This window comes from Ictidomys tridecemlineatus, chromosome 11, assembly GCF_052094955.1.
Source record: "Ictidomys tridecemlineatus isolate mIctTri1 chromosome 11, mIctTri1.hap1, whole genome shotgun sequence".
NCBI lineage: Eukaryota > Metazoa > Chordata > Mammalia > Rodentia > Sciuridae > Ictidomys > Ictidomys tridecemlineatus.
In genome coordinates, this window is record NC_135487.1 from 18,297,497 (window position 1) to 18,315,281 (window position 17,785).

Here is a 17,785-nt window from a genome sequence, read left to right on the forward strand (position 1 = left end):
CCTGTCTCAGCCTCCTGTGCCACTGGGATTACAAGTGTGCGCCACTGTGCCCGGCTCCGGCGTTATTTTATTTTGAGACAGGGTCTCACTAAGTTCCTGAGGCTGACCTCAAACCTCTCTTGCCTCAGCCTCCTGAGTCTCTGGGATGCCCAGCATTCTTGTTTAATGAAATATCCCATTAAATATCCAGAGCGTTTTGCTTGTTTTCTGTGGTGCTATACTTGGAGTTCCTATTCCTTTTACTTTTTAGTTGGTTCATCAATACCTTGCAAAAGGTAATTTTCTGGGGCTGGGGCATAGCTCAATGGCAGGGTGCTTGCCTAGCATGCACGAGGTACTGGGTTCGATCCTCAGCACCACATAAAGATAAACAAATAATAATAAAATAAAGATTTTTTTAAAATTTTTAAAAGATAATTTTCTAATAGAGCTATTATTTTTTAAAGTGCTATATATGGGATTTCCCCTCCCTCTTCTGCTGATTTGTGGAAATGGGACTCTTTTCCTGTGGCTCTGTCCCATCTCATTCCACCAACACGGGTCCATGTGTTCCCTAAGTGCTTCAAACCCTCTTCTGCAGACTTTGCACTTCCTCTTCCTTCCACCTAGATGGCTCCTCCCAGTGCTTCCAGCCTGGTTCCTTGACATGCTTCTGGTCTTCTCCATCAATTGGGATCTGTTCAATTATAAGTGACATTTTATTGGTTAACCTAACTGAAAAATCCAAGGGTAGCTGGCATTAGGTGCTCTAGTGATCTGACCACTCATCAGGTTTCTCTTTGTTTCTGGGCTTTCCTGTCAGGTAGGCTCATCCTCGGGTACTCACTTCCATTGTAGCTAGAAGACAGAACCTGCAGCCTGAGTTTAAAAGCTGTTCAACCAATAATGCCTAAGTGAAGAAGAGTTCCCTTTCTCATTAGTTCCAGTAAATATATTAGTGTAGTGTCATTGGCGGGGCCAGGGTGCCAAGCCTGGTCCTGGAGATGGGGTGGGGTCAGCCCCACAAAATATGCATATAGAGGAGCAGTGGTTCCCCCCAAAATATAAAGATACTCTTATCAAAAGTGAGATAAATTGGGAACTGTGTGTGGTGGCGCACCTCTGTAATCCCAGCAGCTTGGGAAGCTGAGACAGGAGAATTTCAAGTTCAAAGTGAGACCCTGTCTCTAAATAAAATACAAAACAGGACTGGGGATGTGGCTCAGTGGTCGAGTGCCTCTGAGTTCAATCCTTGGTACTCACCCCCACAAAATGAGACAAATGGATGATGGGAACACAAGAACCCCAGATACCTACGCCACCATTGATGACCTCCCTGTCTAGTGTAGGTGTCCTTGGTTGGTCCCCACACTTCACTGTTCTCTCTTTCCTTTTTAGTACCAGGAATTGAACCCAGGAGCGCTTAACCACTGAGCCACATCTCCAGCCCTTTTTATTTTTTATTTTGAGAAAGCATCTCACTAAGTAGCTTAGGGCCTTGCTAAATTGCTGAGGCTGTCCTTGAACTTGAGATCCTCTGCCTCAGCCCCGCAAGTGTCTGGGATTATCGGTGTGTATCACAGTGTGTAGTACACTGTTTTCTTCCTTCATAGCATGCAAGATTCTTGTTTGGATTTGCTATGGCCTCTCTCTCTTCTTCTGGATTGAGAGGAGCTTAGTCTTTCTTGATCACTCCCATACTCCCAGAACTTGGAAGAGTATTTGCCACACAGTAAGTGCTTAATAAAGGCCATGGCAGGAATGAATTTGTTAGAGAGCCAGGCACTCTAAGACTCTCCCATGCCAGGCATGGTGACATATGCCTGTAGTCCCAGTTACTCCCAGCTACTCTGGAGCCTGAGGCAGGAGGATCTTGAGTTCTAGCCCAGCTTGGACAATTTAGCAAAAGCCTGTCTCAAATACAAAACAAAACAAAAAAACCCCAAGACAACAACAACAGCAACAAAAAAAAAAAGCAAAACAATCTTCTACATGAAGTTATTTATACCAGGCATCTGTAGTCCCCTCTCTGCTGGGTCATTCCTGTGGTCACACAAAGGGGTTCTTAGTCACTTTTCTGTGTTCCTCCTTTATTACCTCCTCCTGCTCAGGATTTTTTGCTTGTTCCTGGCCATCAGTACATTTTCTCCCAAGGTCATTCATCCTGTTATGGTTTAAGTACCATCTAGAGCTGGGTGTTGTGGGGCATGCTTACTTATAATCCCGGTGACTTTGGAGGCTCAAGCAGGAGAATCGCAAATTTGAGACAAGCCTCAGCAATTTAGCAAGACCCTGTCTCAAAATTAAAAATATAGGCACACTCATACACTGCTGGTGGGACTGCAAATTGGTGCAGCTAATATGGAAAGCAATGCAGAGATTCCTTGGAAAGCTGGGAATGGAACCACCAATTGACCCAGCTATCCCTGTCCTCAGTCTACACCCAAAGAACTTAAAAACAGCATACTACAGGGACACAGCCACAAATATGTTTATAGTAGCACAATTCACAATAGCTAAACTGTGGGACCAACCTAGGTGCCCTTCAGTAGAGAAATGGATCAAGAAAATGTGGTATATATACACAATGGAATATCACTCAGCAATAAAAGAGAATAAAATCACGGCATTTGCAGGTAAATGGATGGAGTTGGAGAAGATAATGCTAAATGAAGCTAGCCAATCCCAAAAAACCAAATGCTGAATGTTTTCTCTTATATAAGGAGGCTGATTCGTAGTGGAGTTTGGAGGGGGAGCATGGGAGGATTAGAGGAACTCTAGATAGGGCAATGGGGTGGGAGGGGAAGGGAGAGGGCATGAGGGCAGAAAAGATGGTGGAATGAGATAGATACCATTACCCTGAATACATGTATAAAGACACGAATGGTGTGAATATACTTTGTATGTGTAATATGAATTATAATGCATTCTGCTCTCCTATATAATGAATTAGAATAAAAGATTTAAAAAATAAAGGACTGGGGATGTAGCTTAGTGGTAAAGCACCCCTGGGTTCAATCCTGAGCAGCAAAAAAAAAAAAAAAAAAATGCCATCTGGACTTTGATGACTCCCTGAATTAAATCTCCAGCCCAGACTCTACTGCTGACTTCCAGAAACTCTAAACACCTTCCTGTTTATCATGGCTATCCAACTTGGAGGTACAAAACAAAGTTTTTTCCAAATGTTTATCTATCCCCTCTGTGTATATCTTTACCAGAAATACACACACACACACACACACACACACACACACAATTTTCCTCTTCATATCGTTTTTTGTTGTTGTTGAGTTTTGCCTTTCCATATTAGACTGATCCATAGTGAGCACAATTTTATAAGTCTATATTCAATTTTTTTGTTGTTGTTGTTTTTTTGGGACCAGGGATTGATACCCAGAGGTGCCTAAGCACTGAACCACATTTCCGACCCTTTTTATTTTTTATTTTGAGATAGGGTCTTTCTAAGTTGCTTAGAGCCTCAGTAAATTTCTGAGAATGGCCTCAAATTTGCTATCCTCCTGCCTCAGCCTCCCAAGTCTCTGAGATTACAGGCATGTGCCACTGCTCCTGGCATTATTTCTAACTTTAAAGCTGAATCTTTACCCACTACTAGGTATTTCTTAGTGTTTTTTTTTTTAAAGGAAGATGGGACTGTGGATGTAGTTCAATGGTATACTGTGTGCTTAGCACGAAGGAGGCCCTGGGTTCCATCCTCAGCACCCCCCCCCGCCAAAGAAAAAAAAAACATATAATAGGCTATTACTGCAAACCCTTTTGTTCTTATTTTTGGAGTAAAGTAATTATCACATAGGGGAAAAAGTCTTGACCTTGATTTCTCCATCAAATCTGTTCCTCCTTTTCTCAGTCAAGGGCATCAAAATCCATCCTGCTGCTTCATCCACAAACCCAGAGGACATTCCCTCACCCTGACACTAATCCATCCACAAGTCTTCTCGTTCATCCAAATAAAACTCAAATCCATCCCCGCCCACTCCTAGCCAATACTCCTGGGATTGTCCTCTATCAGATGGATTATGGCAATAATCTCCTAAGTGGGCCCCATCATTTCCCTCCTACTCCCTTTCACTCCCTTCTTTGCATTCTCTACACATAAAACAGCATGATCTTTTAGAAACAAATCAGATCATGTTGATCCCCAACATAAACCCTTCAAAGACTCTCCCTGCATAGAGAGTAAAATCTGAAATCCTCTCCCCAGCCTTCAGACCTAGTTATATCTCTGAGTTCAGCCCTCTCCATTTTTCTGCAGGCTCACCAGTCACCAAACACACTGACATTTCTGTCTCAGGGCCTTTGCACTGCTATTTTTTCCGTCAGGAACTCTCTCTCCCCAGTTTCACATTTCTTTTCTTTTTTTTTTTTAAAGAGAGAGAGAGAAATTTTTTAATATTTATTTTTTAGTTCTCGGCGGACACAACATCTTTGTTTGTATGTGGTGCTGAGGATCGAACCCAGGCCGCACGCACGCCAGGCAAGCGCGCTACCGCTTGAGCCACATCCCCAGCCCCCCAGTTTCACATTTCTGATTCCTGTTTATTTTTCAGGTCTTAGCTTAAAAGTCACCTTTAAGGAGAAGCCCTTCCTGAACCCCTTTTCTATCCTGTCACTAGTTTCTTTCTTGTTGGTGATTTCTAGGGAAGCAATCAGGAGACAGATTCCCTGGACATTGAATTCTAGGCATAGTCCCACCACTTCTTGACCATGTGACCTTGATCACTCACCACTCTATCCTTCAGTTTGCTCATCTGTAAAATAGGCTATAAATAGTACCTCACAGTATTGGTACCTGGCACTAAGTAAATGTTACCAGAGACTTTGTTATTCTTTCATGGCCCATCTCTTGGGATTTAATTATTTTGATTTCTGAGATGTGGGAACAGATATTATACTTTTCGTATTTATTACTATGCCCCTAGCATCTTTCATAGTGGCTGGTATTATAGCAGGTGCTTAATTGGATTGTTGAATGAATGCATGAAAACACACCATCTCAGCCCTGTAGTCCTACTAGCCCTTTAAACATCTAGCTGTTTCCTTTTCTTCTGTTTCTTTTGCTGGGGATTGAACCCAGGGCCTTATGCATGCAAGGCAAGCAGTCTACCAACTGAGCTATATCCCCAGCCCCCACCTGGCTATTTTCAAGATGTGAAAACTGAATTCTTGGTGAGACTCAGTGGTAGGTATTTCCCCAGCATTGGAAACAAACCAAACAACAACAACAACATAAACATACAAGTAACAATGAGGAGCAAACATCTTTCCCGTCTTACCCCCAGGGCTAGCCTCTGAGCCAGTATCATTGAACCTACTTGGATAACTGGGAGCTAGTTCCATACTAGGTTCTGTAAATGCCTATGGCCAGCATTTGCTTAGCTTTTCTTATTCTTTCCAGTAACAATAGTAGCTAGAATAGATTTTACTGTTTTGGATACTCTGCTAATTAGCGATTTTCTGATTCAGAAGCAGCTTATTCCTATATACCACTGAAAATTCTCCAGCATTAAGGGGCACTATTGCCAGTAACCTACTTATTGATTCAAAGATCCATCATCCCGTCTGCAGCCCAGGGATGATTTGAAGGAAAGTAAGCCATGTCTTCGCTCAACTCCAGGCTGAAGTCAGAGGTCTGAGGAAAAAACCAAGGTGCATATAAATGGGATCTAAGTCAGGAGTGTGGGTTCATGTCTGTAATCCCAACGACCCTGGAGGCAGGAGGATCAGAAATTCGAGGCCAGCCTGGGCAACTTAGCAAGACTCTGTTTCAAAATAAAAAATAGAAAAGGCTGGGTGTGTAGCTCAGTGCTAGTACGCCCCCAGTTTAATTCCCAGTACCAAAAGAAAAAAAATGGGGTCCAAGTCTTGCAGGCTATCAGATCCTTTCTTATATAACCTACTTGTTCAAATTAGAATACAATAATTTTTGTCTTCCTAATAAAGTTGTTTTTCTTAAAGCAAACAAACACAAGAAACTGGAGACCCTAAAAGTAGGGTAATTTGATCAAGACTTCAAGGGGTAAAGAGAATAATTTCTACTTGTCATAAATGAGATGAAGCCTCAAAAGCACATGGCACCTGCTATCTCCATTGTGAACACAAGTCACAGCCTTTTATTCCCAGAATAAAAACTAGGGCAAAATTTTCATCACAGGAGAGATTAAAAACAAAGAAAGCCCGAGCTTTCTGCATGGAGCAGCGGACTGGCTTGGAGTGCTCTTGGCTGAGATGACATTGCCACTGTAGTTGTCTTCCTGGGGAGACATCCAGTCTCCTGTCCACGGAAACCCCCACCCCCACCCCCGCCCCTCAGCAACCCACACACAACATTTAGGAATCTAGAGGCCTCTTATGCAGGAACAGAGGCTGGGAGAGGGAAAGAGACTTGCTTAGGTCCAAAGAGGGAATTAAACCAAGTCTACTGGCTTCTTTAAGCCCTAATTGATTTAAAAGTGGAAGAATGGCGAAAAAGAGGAAATGAAGGGAAGATGGGAAAAGACAAGAGGAGGAAGGATGTGGAGGTGTCCACTCAGGTGTCCACTGGCAGGGAAGGGAACTGACAGGCGTGCAGGGTAACTAGAGACTTTAGGGAGAGGGCAGGGTCATTTGCTGGGGGAAGGGGAGATGCAAGCTGGGGCCTGGCTGGGTTATTTTCAGACCCATGCTATCTTTGTCAGCATCTACTAAATTATTAAACTGAGATCACATCATAGAGGATGCCAGGCCAGGTTGCCAGGAAGATACTGAAAGGGAGGGGTTGAATCTCAGCTGAAGCCGCGAATCTTCTAGGCTGGCCTGAAAGTAGATTCCTCAGGCCTTGACCCTCACCCCACCCAACTCTCAGCAATGGAGGGGATCTGACTGGAGCCATCTGACACTGCTCATTCCCTCTGCAAACCTCTCTTGCTCCTGTCTGTCCTCAGGGAGGGACTGGGTACCTATTGGACAGGCCTCGGGAGTCTGGCCTGGGCTGCCTCTTCTATTCCAGAGCCTCAGACTCAGAGCACAGGTTTTGAGTCAGTAGACACGACTGATTTGGGAGATCTTGGGTAAAGTCTTTCATCTGTCTTTGTCTATGCCAGAGGCAATAGCAGTTCCATTTCTTAGATGAGGACTGTGAAGTTCAGGAAAAAAGTTCTTTTCTTGGGGTTGCACAGCTGGGAAAGGACAAAAGTCCTTGGTGTGATTCAAACACAAGTGTCTTCTTTCAGGTCCTTTTCCTCTCTTGGTTGTTTATTTATTTGTTTATAATATTTTCCATGTAAAGAATGTATACTTTTTATAAAGATCAGAAAAAACATACTATTCATCATAGTTTAGAAATGCATTCCCTCATTCTAAGTGTTGTGTTTTATAGGATGACTGCACTGACAGGTAGGTGGTTGACTGTGGACTCTGAAGAGAAGATGGAAAAAGACAAGAGGAGGAAGGATGTGGAGGTGTCTACTGTTCATACCTGGGGATGTAGAGCTCAGGTCAGTTAAGGCAGGTGACAAGAAAACTGTCAGATGCCAAACCTCTCTCACCCCTGGTCCTTTGCACGTGTTGTTTGCATCCTGAATCTCCCTCCCTGTTCCCCCCACCATCTCTGCATCACTCTCTTTGACTCATCCTTCAGGTCTCAGTCGAAATGCCACTTCTTAGAGGAAACCCTCTGTGTTCTCTCCCCACCCAGCTGGCCTTAGTGCTGTTCCCTCAGCCTCCCCCATCCAGTAGAAATCTCACCCAGCTACAGTCACCTGTCTGTGTGCCCGCTGGACTCACAGAAGATAGGGCTTTTCTGATCAGTGCTGTGCCACTCAGCAGGTAGCCCAGCAGAGGAGGTAATGAACAAGTTGTTGAATGAGTTAAGGAATGAATAAATGAATGGATGGAGAAAGAGACCTCTCCATTCTCATCAAGTTCCATCCTTGCATTATTTCCTAATTATTTTTTTTAAAGAGAGAGTGAGAGAGGAGAGAGAGAGAGAGAGAGAATTTTTTTAATATTTATTTTTTAGTTCTTGGCGGACACAACATCTTTGTTGGTATGTGGTGCTGAGGATCGAACCCGGGCCGCACGCAGGCCAGGCAAGCGCGCTACCGCTTGAGCCACATCCCCAGCCCATTATTTCCTAATTCAATCACATTTTTTATTGGGTTGGGAGTGTATCTCAGTATTAGTGCTCTTTCTGATCCTGCATAAGACCCAGGATTTCAACCCTAGTACTGGGGGGAAAAATTATTGAGGGCTGGGGTTATGGTTCAGTGGTAGAGTGCACGCCTAGCATAGTGAGGCACTGGGTTTGATCCTCAGAACCACATTTAAAAAAAAAAAAAGGAAATAAAGATATTGTGTATCCACCTATAACTAAAAAATAAATATATTTTTAAAAAATATTGAATGCCCTCTATTGAGAGCCAGAGTATTCTAATGATAAACAAAACTAGTCTAGGGGAAGACTATTAAAAACTAAACAATAAGCCAGGTGTGGTGGCACATGCCTGTAATCCCAGCAGCTTGGGAGGCTTAGGTAGGAGAATCTCAAGTGCAAAGCCAGCCTCAGCAACTTAGTGAGATCCTTCCTCAAAAATAATAAGGGCTGGGGATGTGGCTCAGTGGTTAAGTGCCCCAGGTTCAAGCCCTGGTACCAAAAAAGAGAGGAAAACCCCATAAAACTAAACAAATACATACATGGTGAGAAATGCCAAAAGGATAGGAACAGGAATTATTTGGGGGCAATAACAGGGAGATGAGAGGCAACTTTGGGGGGCTCTGGGTTTTTATTAGGAAGAAAAGGATGCTGATCTAGAGAACATTCATCCAGTTCATCCATTCATTTATTTATTTATGTGGTGCTGGGGATTGAACCCAGGACCTTGTGCATGCTGAACGCACACTTGACCACTGAGCTTTACCTCAGCCTCCAGTAAATATTTATTGACAATCTCCTCCCACTCAGAGAAATTAGTGTCCAAGTTTACCTGGAGGGACAGTATGTGAGGGGTTTGAACCAGATCTAACTGGTTCTCTGGATCTAATCAACAGTAGAAGTGGAGGTAAGTGGTCTTACTCCCCTTCATTCATCCTTAGGAGTTAGGAGCAGTGACCTGCCTGATTCTGACAAAACACCTGTCAATCTCCACCCTGATGGAGATGTGTGTGTGTGTATGGGGGGGAGGTTCTACGCTGAGAAAGACTCAGGTTGATGACACAAAGGAAACTCTTCAAAGGGATGTCACCTCGAGGGCATTCATCCTTGCTGGGAGCAACCTGGGAACCCCTATGCCTCCCAGGATCTTCATGCGCTAAGCCTCCCTTCCCCCACTGCGAGTCTCCTTCGCACCTTTGCACCCACTAAATTTCAGCTTCCTCTGCAGGTCCCTCGCCTGCCCTCAAAGGTTCTTCTTGCCCTCGGTGAGCATTCTCCGGGTGACTGGGTCATCCCCACCCCCCACCCCCCAGCAGGAGCCTCTCCTACTCTCAGTCACTGAGCACCTCCCTCTCATTGGATCCCTCGAAGTCCTCTTCCCCTCTTCAGTGGGTGCAGCTCCCCCGGAGGCTCCTCCCTCCCCTCGGAGGCTCTGCCGAGTTGCTTCTCTGGAGCTGAGTTGTCTCGCCCACGAGTCCCATCACTCATCGGAAGGCACCTGTAAGCACTTGGAGAACACAGGGACAGATGAGTCTCCTCCTCCTCCTCCTCAAGTCAGTGACGCTCCGTCAGCAGCCTCCTCTTCTCGCTCGCCACACTCTTCTTAGGTCCTCCCCATCTGGTTTCAGAGCGGGCTTCTGGCCCTCCAGACCTTGCCTCCTCCCACCACAGACACCTGCCATCTGACGGAACCTGAGGTAGGGCCATGGTGAATTGGCCAGTATTTGTAAGTGGAACAGCAGGGCCATTTCTGCTGCCAGGAGAGTGGGCAGGACTCACTGCTTTCATTTTTCCAGAGTGACTGAATTCCAAATATGGAGGGTCCCTCTGCGACAGGCAGGGGACCAAGGTGTCTGAGTCCTCAGAGGGCATAAATAGCTAAAGCTCTTGCATTTCTGTCCAGATTCAGCCACTAGCCGGCAATGTGACCCCGGGCAAGGCCCCAAGGCACCGTCTAAGTCTTCCCTTCGTGTAAAGGTGTGGGGACACTTGCTAAGAGGAGCATACAGAGGGTCGGGGAGAGGGGCAGGGAAATAATTTTGCACACCTTGGAGCCCAGGAGTCATGGGAGGAGGCAGGCACCAAGATTTGCGTGCTTAGCTGCAGGATTTAGTGTTTGTTTTGCAAGCAAATGGCTGGCCTGGCATGGGACCAACCCAGCCAGATGTCCATTCCCTGGGCTGAAGGGACGCCAAGTCGCCCCTCCGTTACCCCAATGAGATGGGAGGGAGTCCTAACGAGACTGCAGCCCAAATCAGGCAGAGCTGATTTGGCCAAAGGGCAGCGGACGTATGGGAAGGTGAAAGTCAAGCTTCCTGAGTACTAGTCCGTGCTCTGTCACGCGGGGGGCCCCTCCCCGAAGTGGACACTGGATTCTTTGACTTCTAAGGACCAACCTCCACAGTTTTTGACTGAGGGACGAGGTGGAGGAAGATACGGCCCGCTTTTCACCCCAAATTTGTGGAGAAGTGAATGGGGACCTGATGCCCTAACAGCGGAGGGCTGGAGTAAGAACTGGGAAGCTAAAGGGTTTGGGGAAGGTCCTGAAAGCTCAGAGCTGGTGGGGACGGGTTCAGGCTATACCCGTCTCTGATTGGCTGGGCTGCCCATCGCTCCGCCCCTGTTCTATAAGACGCTCCGGCGGCGGGTGCGGCGCGGGCGTGGGCACTGCGGCCGCCTCTCTCTCCTCCGGTGCCTAGCGTCCATCCTTTCCGCGGACCCACACCCGCAGGCCGCCGGGGGGCGGGGGATGCCGGGCTGCCGCATCAGCGCTTGCGGCCCTGGGGCTCAGGAAGGGACGGCAGAACCGGGGTCCCCCCCGCCGCCGCCCCGGGAGCCCCTGTCGCCCCTTCAGCCCCCGCCCCCAACTCCGACCTTGACCCCGACCCCAGCTCAGTCCCGGCCGCTGCCGGAGGCGGCCCAGGCGTCAGCTGCGCAGGCCGAGGGTCAGGAGCTGCAGCGCTGGCGCCAGGGCGCTAGTGGGGGCGCTGGGGTCACCGGGGCGGCAGGGGGCGCCGGCGGTGGCTCGGGAGCTGCGGCGGGGGCTGGGGGCCGCGCGCTGGAGCTGGCCGAAGCGCGGCGGCGGCTGTTGGAGGTGGAGGGCCGCCGGCGGCTGGTGTCGGAGCTGGAGAGCCGCGTGCTGCAGCTACACCGAGTCTTTCTGGCCGCCGAGCTGCGCCTGGCACACCGCGCAGAGAGCCTGAGCCGCCTGAGCGGCGGCGTGGCGCAGGCCGAGCTCTATCTGGCGGCGCACGGGTCGCGCCTCAAGAAGGGCTCGCGTCGTGGCCGCCGCGGCCGCCCTCCGGCGCTGTTGGCCTCTGCTCTCGGCCTGGGGAGCTGCGTACCCTGGGGCGCCGGGCGGCTGCGGCGCGGCCACGGCCCCGAGCCCGACTCGCCCTTCCGCCGCAGCCCGCCCCGCGGCCCCGCTTCCCCCCAACGCTGAGCTCAGGCGCCCGGACCCCTGGCCACCCAGGACAGGCCATCACCGAGGTGCCAACCAACGGATTGAGGATGCCGGCAGGATGGATGGTGTCACCTATGCTGATGAACAGACTGACCCACGACAGGACGAGACAGACTGGGGGCCAGGAGCCCAGTAAAGGAGGCTGAGGTGCGGTGTTAGTGGCTAGTGGTTTCAAGGGGCGGTGGGGCTGCAGGGCCCAGGATCTCCTGTCCCTGGGGCTTCTGGCGTCTGCTGAGCCCTTAATAAGGCTGTCCACTGTCCGTGGCCGCCTCTTGCAGACTACCAGGGGGTAAGGGGCAGCACGAAATTCCTGTTATAGAGTTGGACAAATGGAGGGTGCTCAACTCCCAGGAGGAATTTATTTGGTGGCAAACTTTTGCCAGCTGCTGCCGCTGCACTGGCGCAACACCCCACCCTCACCTCTACTTTCCTTGCCTTTTCTGGATCCCTTGGGGCTGTAAGAAGTCTTGCCCTTGAGGCTGCTGTTTTCTGGCACTTGGAGAAAACAGCAGCCTCAAGCCTCAACAATATCAGGACAGAATAATGAGGTCCTAGGATGGGGTGGGGGCTGGCACAGGACTGTATGACTGAGATCTCTTCTGAGCCCCTTTACTATTGGGGGAGATAGAATCCCAGAGAGTTTGAGGATTTGTCCCCATCATACTTAAACTTAGACCCTCTGCTTCTTAGAAACAGAGCTTTTCTCATGTTTCATGCAATTTCGTTAAGTCTGAGATAATTAGGATGGGATATTTGGCACTTACTCACCTAGCGGCCCTTTTCCCAACTCATCTCTTAAGATGGCTCTGCCAGTGATGGAGCCAGGTGTGACACCCTTTAACAGCCCCAAGGGGGCAGGTATGGCATCATCTTCGAGAAAGGTGGAGCTTTAAAGGGCCAGACTAGAAATATGATCTGCTTCTTCCTGTGCAGATGCCCTTCAGATCCTTCATTCCTCTGCCCCCACTCATCTGTGATGGCTTGGCCCTTGCTTCCCTGCTCATAGATAATTGCACCTTCACTTGTTAGTCTGTCAGGTGGGTATCACTACCTCCCAGAAGGGCTATGCGGAAATTAAGGGCAAAGGACTGTCTTCTTCCACTGTAAGTCATGAAAAGATATTTTACTCTTTTAAATCATACCTACAGCCACACACTGCTTCTGCATGGAGCCAGGAGCTAATTTAAAGTCCTCATTTTACAGAATGGAGACGGATTTGCTCAAGGTCACTTGCCAGGAAGGGACAGAACAAGGAACCCAGACCTCTGTGTATCCTCATAATATTCTATACTAGGGCTAGAGAGAGCTGACCTCTGGGCCCATCTACAGTGTGACCAAAAACAACTCTGCCCCATCTTTGAATCAGTGTCCTCCTCTCGGACTGTAGCTGTCCTTCTTTGTATCAGGGCTTGAGACTGGAGGGAAGGAAAGTGATGAATCTGTCAGTCTCAGGAATCTGACTGTGAATGGTGAAAGGTTAGCTCCATTGCAGTGATAGACAGGGACCCTCATCTGCCGCCCCCCCCCCCAATCGGCTCTTCCTTTTCCTAGGTAACAAACTTTTTGGCTAGTTTCCCAGCTAACAACTAGGCCTTCCTGAACCCCTGTTTAGCTGGAGGAAAGCTCTATCTTAGAGCTCTTGAGAAAGTTTGGGGACCAGGGAAACAGTGAGGAACCTTGGCATCTTCTAGTCTCTCCAGAGAAAGAGGACCTTCCAAAGCCACTCTGGTCATTTCGGGTCCAAAGACCAGGACTTTCTGGAGGTGACACAGTGAGGGAGCTCAGGCAGCAGTGCTGGGCTGCAGCCAGGACTGTTTGGTTTCTGGGTCGCAGGAGCAGTTGGTCCAGAGGAGCACAGAAGTGTTCTGTGCCATCAGTTTTGCATTTCTCTGGGATTTGTTGGTAATCAGCTTTATCCTGATTTGAGGGGGAGATAGGTGGATTCGTAGAGAATTAGAGATGATACTCACTGGAGAAAGGGGTGGGTATGTGGAGATTGGTCCTAATGTCACAAGACATCTCTGTCCCTTCCCTTCACTTCCAGGTGCCCCTCTGCTTGCCACCAAGGACCTAGGCCCGGGCATAAAGAGCTCAGTGACTTAAACCCCAGCTCCTGGTTAGTGTTTTTTCCACTGTTCCTCAGCCAACTAATAAAAGTCACCTTCCCACTCATGCCTGACTGCCACCACCCCACCCCCCGCCATAGAGCTGCCTGACTCCATTTTTTCCTCAATCAACAAATATTGATGTCAGACCAGGGTTTTCAGAATGAGATCAGAATCAGATCAGAGGATCTCTGCTTCTGAGAGCTTGTTTTCCAGCCCTCTTCCAGGCAAACTTCCTTGGCTTCACCATCCCAGAGGACCCTTGGGGTCTAGAAGTTTGTGTTGTTGGAAGGCAATTTTTTAGACCTCCACTAATAACTAGCCCTTTGGCAGGAGACAGACCCTTCCCTTCCTCCTGTGACTTTCTGAACACTTTCTCAGTGGCCACTGGATTGAGTACAGGAATCTTTTGGAGCCTATACTTTGAGGACACTGAGGCTTTCGTGATTGAGAACTGAGGGAAAACAGGAGCCTTTCTTCAGGCTGGAGCGTGGGCCTTGGAGACAGTTCAGGGGTCTAGTATGGAACCTTGCTGCCCCATCCTCAGGATTAGCCTCTTCCCTCTCTTGGCAGAGCCCAGCAGTATGTGGGTGCTGCCACCAGAGGGCAGTGTGGGGCTACTTCTCGAGACTGGGGGCGTGGTCTGGAACGGGTTGGATCCCCAGTGGTGCCGCCACCAACCATCCCCTTTCCTGTAGTCCCGAGGTTTCCTTGACTGAGCTGTAAGGGTGTGCGGAACCAGCGGGTGGTGGCGGTCGGATCGGCCCGGGGGTGGGGGTGTAATTCCAGTGATGGCTTCCTGGGTGGTCAAGCTGGAAACTCAACTTGTGTGCCTCCTAAGTAGGGGCGGGGAGAGGCGCAGAGGTGGCCCAGCTCTTCAGGAAGAAGGTCCTTTAGGGAAGACTTCCTGGAAAGAGGTTACCCCTCTGAGTAGAAGCCCGGAATTCTTTCGCTATTTACATATTTGTGTGATGCTGAGGATGGAACCCAGTGCCTCATACATCCTAGGCAAGGCCTCTATCACTGAGCCCCAGCCCCAGGTCTTGTTTTTTTTTTTTTTTTTTTGAGACAGGATATCACTTAATTTCCCAGTCTGTCCTCGAATTTGCAATCCTCCTGCCTCAATCTGCGAGTCCCTGGATTACAGGGGTGTGTCCCCATGGCGCTATTCATAGATTTTGTTACAATGATAATTGGTCAGAACATCCTGTCCTGGCACCACCTAGCAACAGAGGTGGCCTAGAGATTAGGCTGAACTGAGAGGTTGTGTCTAAACTGCTCCAGTCCTGCAGTGAGCAGTGACCTGGAGGAGCCCGACCCTACAGCCAAATCCCTTGAGAACAATTCAAGTGTCCCTGAGTTGGAGAACTGAAGGAGAGGCTCCCAGTTTTATGGCTTGCCAGAGAGGAAGTATTTAGGAAAGCTGGGAAATTCCCAACCTATTTCTTCTCCCATTATTCCCTGACCACACCCTGGCCAGGAGTGATGAGGGAGGGGAAGCCTTGGGTCTGGAATAGTAAATTAACCACCTCCTCCATGACAGGCACTGTGCTAAGCACTTCACACCCATTATTTGTTTTTTTTTTTTCCTCCCAACCACTCTGCAAAATAAAGGTTATCCCCATTCCCACAGATAAGGATAACCAGGGTCAGGGAGGGCAGATGACTTAGTCAAAGACATAGAACCTATAAGTGAACCCTTAAACATTAGGCATGCTAATGATGGCTCCATTGCCAGGGGTATCACTGGGCTCTCACCTGGCAGGTGACAAGAGTAACACACTCCCTGGTGTACAAAAAGGGCCCAGGTGGAACAAAATGACCTGAGATTCAGTACTGGCCTGAAACTTTTCAGCTGAGGAATTTGGGGCAATGACTTCTCTTTTCCAAGTCAGTTTCTTCTATTTGTTTTTGTACTGGGCCGGAGGTGCCCAGGATGGAGCTAACTTCTGGGCGTTAAATGAGAAGTCCCACTAAGTGCCTAGCACATATTGGAGGTCTGTGCATGATGGAACCACTCTGCCTAGACCCGAAGAGGCTGCCAGAACAGCCTTTAGTCTGTGGGGCAGGGTGGGCCTTGGCTTCTCTACAGCAGAGCAGCTCCACATCAGGAATCCCTGGAACGTCCCTCCCTTCCACTGGGCCCTGGAGAACTCCTTAAGGGGAGAGGTGGAGGAGAGGCAGGCTTTTCATCCCAGGAACATTCCATTCTAGCTGCTCAGACCAGTGGGGATCCCAGCCAAGGACAAAGGCCCAAGGGAACCTCTGCTTTCTCCTTGAGCCCCTCCTTAAGAGGGGCCTTTGTGGAAAGCTGGTGCCAGAGGTAGTCGCTGAAGTGTTGGGCTGGGGTTGGGTGGCTGTGGGAAAGAGATCATTAAAACTCTTGGAATTATTCTTTCCAGCTCCTCCTAGCTCCTCAGAGCCTCTACTCTATGGATCTGAACTCCTAGATTCTGCTTCTTCCCTGGACACCTTCAGGAAGACTTTGAGAATTGCCCCTACCTGACCTCAGTGCCCTCCTGTCTGGAGCCACCACTTCACCATGGCAAAGGGCTGGGTTCTGGGGAACTTGCCCACACACTATGAATTTCTCTACATGCACCACATTTGGCTTTGCTCTGTATGATTGAAGATGGTAACACAGGGCCCTCAGATTATTTGAGAGTGTAGCAAACATTTTCAAAGTGACAACAAAAAGGACCTCTCTTTAAAGGTAGAGTTATCATTCTTAAGTCACAGAACAGTTGGAGTCCCCATCTGGTAGATATCAGTTGCTTCTGAATCTGATGTTTGAGGGAAATCCCTGGTCTGAGAAATGCCTGTTTCCCTGCCCACTGTCCTCTTCTCCCCATATGAGGGTGTGCCTGGGGCCCCTCAAGACAATCAGCTGCTGCCTCCCAGGGGACACACCCCTTTCTCTGGAAGAGGTAGTGGCAACATAAAACTCCTAAGCAACATTTTAAATACAAGAAGAGTATATATTTATTCATAAACTATCCTGCTAAAGAGGGAAAGTGCACATTTATTCACATACAGCTCAGAACTTGTAAAATTCTGCAAGCAAATGGATATTGAATCAGTCCTCTGACATATGCATTCAGGAAGAATAAATTTCAATAATATGAGGCCAAGGTGTGTGGTTTTGAGGTCCCCTTTGCAAGTGTCTTTGCTGCCTTCCCTTTGTGTCTGTCACCGCTCTTTCAGTTGACAGTTCCATGAGCAGATTCTGTTTAATTTGGCTGTCTGTGCCTGTCAACTGGTTTGCAGAGACCGATACCTTCCTTGACCTGGTTCACAGTTCACCCTCCCAAAGAAGTCACCTCAGTTAAAAGATCTGATGTGGAAACTGAGGGACAGGAATGTGTGTGTGAGATTGTATGACGAGGTGGGAGGTTGTCCCCATTATTGATAACATGGCATCATGACAGCCTATGGGGTTGTTAGTGACTGCTTGTCTAGCAGGGTCCCCAGAGGAGATAGGCACACTCAAACTGGGAAGTTTTAGCAAGTACTTTTTCCAACAGTGGGTGCTGGGCTTATTAATTGAGAAACTAACAAGTTGACTAACTGTAGCTCCATGTAACTAGCATGATGCGGCCCTGGGTTCCATCCTCAGCACGGGAAACAAACCAACAGGGAAGGAAAAGAAATTAGCCAGGGATGGTGCATGTCTGGGGGCTCCAAGGTGGAAAGACTTTAGTCTCCTGGGCCTGAAGGGGCAAGGGAGGCAACTGTGGCCAACCATGATAACCTGGACCAGGGGGAATAAACCTTTCCTCCTTCCTGTCTCCTCAGGGCCTCTCTTGTCAAGTGTCAGGAAGCCAGGGAACAAGGGAGCCATTAATGCCCTAGGTAGATGGCAGCCTCCCCAGGGACAGGCCTGAGGATGATGGAGAGTGGATCTGGAGGGGCCAGCCATAGCACTGTTTCTTCCCTCTGGAAAGCCTAGGTGGGTTGTTATTGCTCCAGAGAAGATGGAAGAAAGGACAGGAGCTTTCTCCCTCAGCTCCTCACTGGCTCTGATCCTAGTTCTTGATTCCCACCTGTCCTGACATATCAGGTCGCTGCAGGAATTGTCCACAGAGAAATAAT

General features: G+C 48.7%; 1 protein-coding gene and 1 long non-coding RNA gene across 3 annotated transcripts; one reads left to right on the forward strand and one right to left on the reverse strand.

Annotated features, from left to right (window-relative positions):
* Positions 1–378: 378 nt before the first annotated feature.
* LOC144367961 (uncharacterized) lies at positions 379–6,265 on the reverse strand. The gene is made up of 2 exons (XR_013427624.1): positions 5,529–6,265; positions 379–676 (listed from the first exon to the last, which is right to left on the reverse strand). It is a non-coding gene; the product is annotated as an uncharacterized LOC144367961 (long non-coding RNA).
* Positions 6,266–10,218: 3,953 nt separating this feature from the next.
* Positions 10,219–16,824, forward strand: LOC106145208 (TMF-regulated nuclear protein 1). Of its 2 annotated transcripts, XM_078025693.1 has the most exons (3): positions 10,219–11,735; positions 13,633–13,704; positions 16,096–16,824. In XM_078025693.1, the coding sequence occupies exon 1, from the start codon at positions 10,875–10,877 to the stop codon at positions 11,565–11,567; it is 693 nt and encodes a 230-aa protein (XP_077881819.1). In that variant the 5' UTR covers positions 10,219–10,874; the 3' UTR covers positions 11,568–11,735; positions 13,633–13,704; positions 16,096–16,824. The 2 variants fall into 2 exon arrangements, with proteins under 2 accessions (XP_077881819.1, XP_077881818.1); XM_078025692.1 differs by lacking the exon at positions 13,633–13,704 and having other exon boundaries at positions 10,220–11,735.
* Positions 16,825–17,785: the final 961 nt, after the last annotated feature.